Source organism: Microcaecilia unicolor, chromosome 5 (assembly GCF_901765095.1).
Source record: "Microcaecilia unicolor chromosome 5, aMicUni1.1, whole genome shotgun sequence".
In the NCBI taxonomy this organism is placed as follows: Eukaryota; Metazoa; Chordata; class Amphibia; order Gymnophiona; family Siphonopidae; genus Microcaecilia; species Microcaecilia unicolor.
In genome coordinates, this window is record NC_044035.1 from 103,790,160 (window position 1) to 103,801,154 (window position 10,995).

Here is a 10,995-nt window from a genome sequence, read left to right on the forward strand (position 1 = left end):
TTGATACAGATAATTCAGTTTATAATTCTTCCTTGTCCAAAGCATTTCTGTACACCTTTACTTTCAGAAGTCATCGAGAGCTAGAGAGTGGAAATTCTTTATCCGCTGTTAAGTGTGCTGCTTTGTAGTTCTCTGAGCATACTTTGGCTGTTAACGAACTATACTTTATGTCTCATTTATAGCAAAGGAAGTCAAGAAAGCCCCATTATTCTTGGAGAAGCTGCAGAACTGTGGGGTACCTGAAGGTCACCTAGTCCGATTAGAAAGTCGAGTAGTGGGAATGCCACCACCAGTATTTTACTGGAAGAAAGATAATGACACCATCCCTTCCAACATGCAAAGGATAAGGTACCATCTTGTAAAATGAAATTACTGCAGTCTGCAAAGTTCCTGATGGAAGATAGTCTGGCATGCAAGTATAACGGTAGAAAAGAAAACTGAAGAATCAAAACCTTGTACTGGAAATTTTTTAAACAAATAGTGCTTTGTTCCTTTCTGCCTAATAAGTGTGCACTCAAAATTCTAGTGTGTAAATGTGAAAACCGTGAATTAGGACCTGAAATGACATTGGCCAGGCCAGGAGTTTCATTAAGCACTGACTGATAGGAACAGCCCTTTCAGAATTATTCCAGTTTTTATTTGCTGGCCTAAATACAGTTCTAAGAGAAATATTTTTGACATGTGTAGATCAAATTATAAACAAATGTTCTCCTTTCTAGACCACACTTCTCTGTATTTGCAAACTCAGGATTATTTCCTTAACATGGCATCTTTTTAGCTTACAGTAGCAGCACTAGAAATAAAAACTTTTCAGATAAGCTAATTCACAGGAAAAATCAACAAAATACTAGGGGATCCTTTTACATCCTGTTTTTTATTTGATTGCTGAGGAGCTATTAGTGTATAAAGTTTCTAGAAGCTCCTCCTACCTTTTCATTTCCGCTGGCTTTTGAATTCAAGTAGCTTGGGCTTATTCTCAACAGAATCTCATGCAGACAGTATTACAGTTGTTCTTAGACCAGTCCTGGGGAACACTGCAACAAGTCAAGTTTTCAGGATATTCACTATCAACAACCATGAGACCTATTTGCATACAATGGGGGGGCGGGGGGGGGGGCCAATGCTCTTAACTCTTGCAAGAAATGGTTTGTATCCTTATTAAAAACATTTAACACATTTTTTAGCATGTTCAAAAACAATTGCCTCATAAGAGTATGCACAGTATTAGCATACAAGTTATACCATAAAAGATTAGCTGCTTGTCAAAATCTCTCATATTAATCCAGCCTGAAGTGAAAGGACCAGTTAGTATGGAGATTTCATACCCTGACCTTCCACTCCATTAAGGCTGGACACTCGCCAACAAGCATGCCTCATACAAAACAGTACTGACCTCCCAATGTTACCCCAAATCTCAAGCAGACCTAGATACCCCCTCAAGGCAATCTCTCATTATCTAGCCCCTCCAACTCCCATACCTCACGCCCCTCCTAAAGAAGTGCTTACTATTCTTGAAATTCCTGAATTTCACTGGCAAGAAGGATATGAGAATTTTCCTTGACACTGCCAAATTTGCATATGATGTTACCTTATAGAAATATGTGTAAATTTTAGGGCACGCCCACTAATGTCAGAAAGGAGCTTGTATAGCTTGCACACTAAAGGAGCTTATTTTCGAAGCATATGGACTTCTCAAAATGCCCAAATGGACACCCATGTGCTTAAATGTCCACATCCCAATTTGGCAAAGGCAGAAAAGGGACATTCAACACTGCAGTATTTACAAATAGCAAGGGAGTACATTGTGGGTGTGTTTTGGGCAGGACTAGGGAGGGCCCAAAATCAGGACGTCCAACAGCAATAACCAAATGGGAAGAAATGTCCAAGTCTAAAAAGAAGAACGTCCTAAATTAGACCTGTGTTAATCACATCTAGGGTACAAAAAGGTGCTCTGATTGAGCAGTTGACCACTGGAGGGATTAAGGCATAACACCCCCTTAATACCCCAGTGGTTGATGTCCATCTCCTTTCCCCTGAAAGTGAAAGGGGATGCCAGGCTGTATGACAGCTTCAGGTATTATGGGCATTCTTAGCAAAGCAGGAAACACAGCTGAGAAGTAGTCTAGTAGTTAGTGCAGTGGACTTGAAACCAAGGGACCCAGGTTCAAATCCTACTTTAGCTCTTTTTTTTTATTGTGAGCCCTCCAGAAACAGAAAATTACCAATTGTACCTAAATATAGAACACCTGCATGCCTGAAGGCTATTGAAGTGGTATATATTCAGATATGGTACACATTTTTCTATTCCTGGAGGGGTCACAATTACATAATAAAAGAGTTAAAGTGGGATTTGAACCTGGGTCCCTTGGTTTAAAATGCACTAGACTAACCACTAGGCTACTCTTCTGTTCTGCAGGGATTTCTGTGTAGCCATTCTTCTAAGAATGCTGCCAGACTCCCTGCTTTTTTGCTGTTCATATGTTGGATGTTCTAATTTGTAAAATGGCTGCTTATGCTGGACGCCTTCAGCACACAGACGTCCATCTCACGTATTTTCAAACAGGAAATCTGTCACGGTCCCAGGCTCTAAGCAAACTGTCACAGACTCAGGAACAACGGGAGCCCTTGGGCTGCTGTCAATGAGCGGCAGAGGCAGGCAAAACCCTCCAACCAGGACTGGACTAAACAAGCAAGACTGGAACAGCAAAACTGAAACTGAAACTGAAGGCAGGCAGGACTGGAACAAGCAGAACTCAAGCTGAAGCTGAAGGCAGGCAGGACTGGAACAACAGGACTGGAGCTGAAACTGAAGTCAGGCAGGACTGGAACAACAGGACTGGAGCTGAAGCTGAAGGCAGGCAGGACTGGAACAACCTCAAGGCAAGACTGGACAGATTAGGTAGAGTACAAGGTGAGACATACTAGGCAGAAGAACTCAAGGCTGGGCCACATGGCCACACAAACACACAAGAGAACAAATAGGCAATAACCAAGACAGAAGTGCTAACACCAACACACAGACAAGTTGAAGAACTAAGGCAGAAGTGCTAAGCCTTGCACACAGACAAACAGAAGCACTAAAGCAGAAGGGCTAACCCTAGCCCAGAAACAAACAGGAGAGCTAAAGCTAAAGTGCCACACAGGCACACTAACAAGGAAACAGGACAGAAGTGCTAAACAAGCACACCAACTGGGAAACAAGGAAGAAGTGCTAACAAGCACACCAACAAACCTGGAGACCTTTGGCTTTGCAAAGGCCCCGAATGAATGTCCTCAACTTTTTTATAAAGGCCCTCACTGATGATGTCACAACTACAGAACAGAGGCAGGAAACACACTGAACACCAGAATGAGGCTTGGAACATACAGGAAGTGGAAGCACTACAGGAAAGAGGCTTGAAACACACAACACCAGAATGAGGCTTGGAACACACAGGAAGTGGCAGCAGGGGCAACAATGCAAAGGAAAAGAACAGAATGGAGCCACCTGTGAAGCTGACCACCGGAAGACAAGGTGAGACTGAAAGTGGAGTCACGGCCACAGTCATGACAAAATCCTGACGTATTTCATTTTGGAAAATACATGGGAGATGGACATCCATTTTGGAAGTTATGAGATAGACATCTGTATTCTGACTTTGGACGTCCTTTCAAAAATGCTCCTCTAAAGTCATTAGTGCACAGCACACACAGTACTTAACATGTATATTAATCATAGTATTTAATGCATGCTTTTCCAATAGTAGTTCAAGGTACACTTGGTATTTCCCTGTCCTGGGCCACCAAGAGGGGGGGACAGGGGGGACAAAATTCCCGGGCCCTGGGCCTCCAAGGGAGCCCGGCGCCGCAGTCCCACCCACCACCACCACCGGGCCCCTTCCACCCGAACCCCCGCCAGCAGAAGTGCTGTCTTCTGTTCTGACTCTGGCGTGCGCAGCCCACACAGACGCACTCCTCTCAGCTGATCTTCGCTGTACTCTGCAGGGCTTCTGTGCGTCTGTGCGTCTGACGTGCAAGACATCAGACACACAGAAGCCCTGCAGAGTACAGCGAAGATCAGCTGAGAGGAGCACATCTGTGTGGACCACACACGCTGGAGTCAGAAGACAGCACTTCTGCTGGCGGGGGTTTGGGTGGAAGGGGCCTTGCCCGGTGGCGGAAGCGGGTGGGACTGTGGCGCCGGGCCCCCCTCAGGGGGGGGGCGACGACAACCTGGGGGGTGGCAGTGGGGGCAGGGCCAGGGGCCCGGGAGCGGCCTTGTCCCAGGCCCGGCCCAGTCTCTCGGCGGCCCTGTCCCTGTCCCCAGAGGGCTTTCAATCTAAGGAGATCTTTTACTAAAGTACTTTAAGTTTTGGGCTTAACACGTAATCCCCCAGATTATATATGCTGCGACTTGAGTTGCGCATGCAGTCGACCTTAACAAGCAATTATTGACACTAATTGGCATTAATTAGAATTTACATACACAAATTTCTAAGCGTATTCTACAAAGTGACAGACATAAATTCTAAGAAATGGAACTGAATGGAAGACGTGGAACTGAAATGGGGGTGTGGCCATGATCAGGTCGTGGGTGTTCCTTGAATTTACGTGCAGTGTTATAGAATTTTCCCGTTCCACACGTAATTTAGGCATCAGCATTTACACCAGGTTCATTGACATTCAATAAAGCCACAAGGCAATCAGTTGGAAAAAATGCTGACCAACCAGCACAGTTTGGGGGAGTCCACGTCCTTTTCTGAACGCTACTGTGACCCCTGAGGAAGGCGTTTTTTAATTCTGAAACACAGACCGTGTTGGGTCCTTTGTGTCCAAACAGCGAATAGCGCATCTTTTAAAGCACCATCTTCTGTGTTGGATTGTCCTTCGGCCAGCCTCTACTCTATCCTTGTACTGTACACACAGAGGTTCTTCCTGTTTGCTGTAGTAGTTCTGTGCAAACCATTCTTTTGCTTAATTTTATAGCCTCTCCACAGTTCTCCAGTTGTTCATCCCTAACAGAGGAGTATAAAGGTAGATAAACAAAATATTAACCTTGCTTACTTTTCCCTAGCATGCATGAAGACACAACAGGGTATGTCTGCCTCGTGATTCAACCTGCCAAGAAAGAAGATGCTGGCTGGTACACATTATCTGCCAAGAACGAAGCTGGTATAGTGTCATGTACCGCTAGACTTGACATATATGGTACGTTTGTTAATATTATTGCAAATCAAAAGAAGGCTGATCCAATTCTCAGTTAAAAATTATGTGCTGTTTACCGAGACTGCTCCTCCTTTCTCATCTGCTGTTCTAGAATTTATTCTTCCATCTTTTTCACTCTATTTCCTCCTTCTGTCTGTCCTTTGACCATCTACCCCCCTCCACCCCATATCATTTTTTTTACCCTCTAAATTCCTTGTCCTCTCTTTTTTCCTCCCATTTCTGTCTTTTCTTCTTTCCTTCTATCTCCTTCTTGCAGGTTAGGAAAAGAAATGGGTCAAGCTCTTTCAAATTGCACTTGCTTATCCTACATCAGCTTAATGCCATCTTGTATCTCACGCACCCCTTCTGACAGTTCAGTACTTTTGGGCTGAATATACAAGCGGTTCATTAGTTCTCACTACCATGTTCATTTCCATGTCCGAATATATGGCCATAGTAAATTTATTGTAGACCATGATAAAGGCATGATAAAGGCATAGTTACCACATTTTAATACATTGGACCTGTAATATGGTAAGAGAGGTTATTTATCATTTGAATGTATATGTGTCAGACATTTTTAATATAATTTTTTTATTTCAATGCATAGACCTGAGTACCAACATTCAAAAGCAATACAGTACAAAAAACACAGCTGCTCTCATATTACACCCCGCGCCTAAATTTATGCATGTACATGGTAATTGATTTCAACTAACACCAATAATTGCTTGTTTAAAAGCCAGTTATTGGTGCTAATTGGCTTGTTATTCAATTAAATTACATGCGCAAATTGGGCATTCGCCCAAATTTGCATGCACAATTTTTGGTGACTTTTATAGAATCAGTGGGTAATTGTGGTAAAGAATCAGAGTCTATAATGCATAATTTTTTTACAAAGCCCAAAGTTAGTGAAGCTGTTGAAGGACATGAGGACTGTGGTAGAAATGAATATGGGGATAATAGTACTGAACTGGGAAAAGGTGCTTTAAAAAAAACCCTGTCCTTTCACTTGCAGAGGGTCTGACCTCAAGTTCCTCATCTTTCTTCATCCCATTGCCTATAACCTAAAATTGTTCTTGCACTGTGATTTTGTATTTTTATGCTGGTATTGTCTTAAAGGGCTTTTATTGTTTTAATCATCTGTGCTAGTGATATCATCTTTGTAAGCTGGAATTGTCTTAAAGGTGTTTTTATTGGAACTGTGTTTTAACCTGTGCCAAGTGTTTTAAACCTGTGACTTAATCTAAGCAATCTGGTTACATAGAATCTGGTGACTCTCGTGAATCTGGTGTCTGTTTCTAAAGGTGCATTCATTAGAATTGTGGTTTGAATCTACACTGCCAGAGACTTAATTCAATCAATTTGGTTACACAGCATCTGGTGACATAGACTGGAGGAAGGGCAATTGTATACTGCTGTGTGGTAAAAGACAAAAACAGAACTTGGGTTTACCTTGAGAGGAGTCTTAGCTAAGTTGGGCATTTTCAGACTTGGTCTGATTGTAAACTGAGGCTACATGGGTCCTAGTCCCACCCACCCCTAGGTGAACTCCCTTTATTATAGGGCAATCAAGGGACAGGTATCTTCATTACATTTAATTGGTCAATTCTACTTCTTGTTATTCCCTATCATAGTTTACCTTTTCACACTTGTGAATCACATCAATCTGACCTTCATTCAGTGCAATACAAGTTATGCTTTAATCCTAAGGCAAACTATCTGGAACCTTAGAGCTTGGCCTATCTGTCTCTAAATATCAGCTTTGAAAGATGAGATCAACAAACTCAAGAAAGAATTAGCTACAATTAAAGAAGCACCTAGGCTTACTCATTTCCCAGCCAATTTAGCACCACCACTGCCTCAGAAAATGAAACAGAGGAATAGATGGGTCACAGTGGACTCTGGTAGACTAAAATCCATGACACAGAAACACTCACACTCCCAAGCTTTGCCCCTGTCAAATTCTTTTGCAGCGTTGCATCATTATGATGCTGAAAAAAGAAGTACTGTGGTGGAACCAGAGGCAATGAAAGTAGCATAACCCAAGAAACATCCCCCAAATGACAGATGGGTGAAAAGCAAAAACTTCTTACTGATCGGAGACTCTATTATCAGAGGCATTAACTTAGGAACATTGTTCAGGGGTTCCAATCTAGTGAAATGTCGTCCAGGATCTTCAGTTACAAGATGTACAGACCAAATACTGAAAGTGATCCGAGAAGAGAGCGAGGCTTCAAACGCTGATGTTGTAATTCACCTGGGGACAAATGACCTGGCCAACAATAGCAAGTTTACAGCACAGAGAGCGTTCCAGAAGCTTGGGGAGGGACTGAAATTTTTGGTTCGGACTGTGACTTTTCCTGAAGTAATTCCTACATGGGGGAAGGGAGAGGAAAGACTATGCAAAACAGTGGAATTCAATAAGTGGCTTGAGTCTTGGTGTAAAGAAGAAGATTTTAGATACAAAGAAGCATGGGGTAATACTTTGAAAAATAACAGGCTGTACTGTAATGATGGGCTACATCTTTCTGTGATGGGTAAAAGGATCCTTGGGGAGAAATTCAGGCAGTATGTTTCTAGACATTTAAACTAGAGGGTGGGGGTGATAAAAGGAAACAAGGGATTTCAGAAAGTCACCCCCAGAAAAAACATGATGGCAGAGGGAAAGGTCATGAAAATATAGAAAACCACCTAAACCTACAAAGCACATGGATAGCATTGAGCACAAATGCTCATAGTCTAAGTGAAAAGGTTCAAGACTTGCAAGCCCTGATGTTTGAAGAAAACTTGGATATTGTTGCTATTATGGAGACATGGTTCAATGATTCCCATGAATGGGATGTGACTGTACCAGTCTATAATCTTTTTAGGAAGGATAGAGAGGGCCAAAGAGGTGGAGGAGTGGCGCTGTATGTGAGAGACAATATCAGAGCAGCTGAAATACAGGGAACCTGGGGAAAGGAAGAAGCTTTATGAATCGTCCTGGAAAGAGAAGATGGAACCTGTATCCACACGGGGGTTATCTACAGACCTCCTGCACAAAGAGAGAAGTTAGACAAGAATCTGCTAGAAGATATTCAAAAGATTGGTATGAAAGGGGAGGTGGTACTGTTGGGAGATTTCAATTTGTCTGACATGGATTGGAACATCCCGTCTGTGAAATCGGAAAGAAGTAGGGAGATTGTGGATGCCTGTCAGTGCCTTGCTCAGACAAATGATGACAGAACCCATGAGGGAAGGGTCGATGCTGGATCTAGTGCTCACGAATGGAGGAAGTGTTTCCAATATCTGGGTGGGTGCCCACCTATGTAATAGTGATCATCACACCATATGGTTTGATATAAGGGCGAAGGCGGAGTCCGGATGCACAAAACTGAAAGTACTGGATTTCAGATGTACTGATTTTGATAAAATATGGGAATACCTGAAGAAGGAGCTGTTGGCGTGGGAATGCATAGGAGATGTGGAAAAATAGTGGTCCAAGCTAAAGGCTGCTATAAATATGGCGACTGATCTTTATGCAAGGAAAGTAAACAAAAACAAGAGAAGCGGGAAGCCTATATGGTTCTCCAAACAAGTAGCTGAAAAAATAAGAGGCTTTGTTCAAGAAATAAAAAAGTGCAATGAGAGGATCATAGAAAAGATTATAATGACTAAAGATATATATTTAATGATTATAGGTTATTGCAGTCATACTTCACATCTCACTAGCTGGCAAACTAGAAAGTGTGGGGAGATACCCATGTTAGAACTTTTCTTTGTAGATGATGATTCCAAGGAACTGAAACAAACCAGTATAAATCTGGAAGAGATGGTAGAGAAATTTGACAAACAAAATAGAAGCAAATCATTGGGGCCTCATGGCATTTACCCCAGAGTAACTCAGATATGAAAGTGCAGACCTGCTACTGGTAATCTGAAATAATCCAAAACCTACATTCAAATCTGGCTCTGTTCCTGAAGACTGAAGGGCAGCTAATACAACACTGATGTTCAGGTAGTGGAAGGTAAAATGGTGGAAGCTATTGTTGAGAACAAAATTACTGGTCATATGGATAAACATGACAAATGTATTTTATTTATTTATTTATTATGCATTCTTGTATCCCACTGTTATCCAAAAGCAAGTTTTGGTTCAAAGTGGCTTACAATTACACTCTGATTTACAGTTGCAGTGTTGGTTTACATTTTACAGTTCAGTTGAGACTTATGGTGTACCTTTTGGTTGGGTTTATAGGATAGTTAATGATTAGTATTCGGAAAGGACAACGATGGCTAAATTATTTGTTGTAGAAATATTTTTAAGTGCTAGTTTTTTAGTTCTTTTCTAAATTGGAGATAGTTTGTGATGCTTCTTGTGATCTTTGGTATTGAGTTCCACCATTTGGCACCCAAGTAGTTACTGTAAATCCAGCCATGTAGATAGATTTACAGGTTATATTTCTATAGTTGGGTAATTAGCTAATTGGGTAATTGCTAATTCGTGCCAATTAACACCAATTATATATTAAGTTATACTGTATGAACAGCTGACACTTTTCTATAACTTGCACTTGAAACTTTGTACGCTTAATTTAAAACTGGGCACACACATTTATAAAATGAGAATAGTGTATATTCCTTCAAAACCTATAGCACAATTAATAAACAATTATATAGTACCAACTCTCACTTCTGTATTTGGAATTTTGTTTGTTTGTGTAATAAGGTTTAAGATTGTTAGTTTTCCCTGATTTTGAGACATTCATATATGGGATCATTATTTTCATTGCTTCTGATATTTTGTTCATCATCCATTCAATAATAATTGAAGTGAAAGTAAACTTAACTAATAGATGCTCACATTTTCTAATGTTTCCTATCTCCATCTTCAAACATCATTTCTACAGCTCAGTGGCATCGGCAGATCCCACAACAAATCAAAAAAGTTCGATCCAGTGGCAACCGATATGCGACCCTGGCTGGCCAAGGACTAGACATCCTTTCTGCCTTCCCTGCTGTTGCAAATCCTTTGGTGTTTTCACCTTCCTCCTTAAAAACGGTGGAGAGTGATGAACTTTGAACTTTTACTGTTCAACCTCAACTAGAGGAAGAACTAGAAAGAACTATGACAAAAGATAGAGAGCACAGCCAAGAAACTCAACGTTTACAAGCGACCTGTGTTTAGTAAGTGAGCTGCTGCTGGGACTGTTACAGGTAACATGGTAAAAGATGTTTGTGTTGTATTATCCTAGGTGATAATGATGGTATAGAATGTAGGGCGATAGCTGCAGCACCACATTTTTTAAAAATATTACAGAGTGCGCAAACAGCCTCAGCGTTGATTAAATAATAGTTACTTTTTCATTCTAAAAGTCATTGTTCAAAATTTCTTATCTTCATTATTGCCATTTAACACCCTGATGATATAATTGAATCGGAGGAATGGAAGAAGTGGTGAATATGATTAGGTGGGTCAATATTTGTGTGCATGAAGCAGAAACTGGTTGAAAAAAAATGAAACTAAAAGATTGTCATAATATTGTACACCATAATGTTGCTCCCACAAATTACACTTTGAACCTAGCTTTCAACATGGAAACTGGTCATATAAAATCATTATGTCTATGTGCCTGTGTCTGTTTGCACCTGTAACGGTGCTACTCCCCCATATACACATAGTAAAGTTTGAACCATTTATCCAATTTCATTCACATTTTTGTCACAGATTACAGTATCCCCCACTCCACACTTTTCATCTGCCTTTGATACGTATGACATTTAGAATTCACAGGTATGATTTTCAGTAGCCACAACTTTACTTTAGTC

General features: G+C 41.2%; 1 protein-coding gene across 5 annotated transcripts in view; it reads left to right on the forward strand.

Annotated features, from left to right (window-relative positions):
* Positions 1–10,794, forward strand: part of MYPN (myopalladin) — a 287,643-nt gene extending 276,849 nt beyond the window's left edge. For all 5 annotated transcript variants that reach the window (XM_030203135.1, XM_030203134.1, XM_030203138.1 and 2 more), the window contains 3 exons: positions 183–348; positions 5,054–5,187; positions 10,077–10,794. In XM_030203135.1, coding sequence (XP_030058995.1) covers positions 183–348; positions 5,054–5,187; positions 10,077–10,249 — 473 coding nt within the window. In that variant the 3' untranslated portion in view covers positions 10,250–10,794. The remainder of the gene's footprint in view (positions 1–182; positions 349–5,053; positions 5,188–10,076) is intronic.
* Positions 10,795–10,995: the final 201 nt, after the last annotated feature.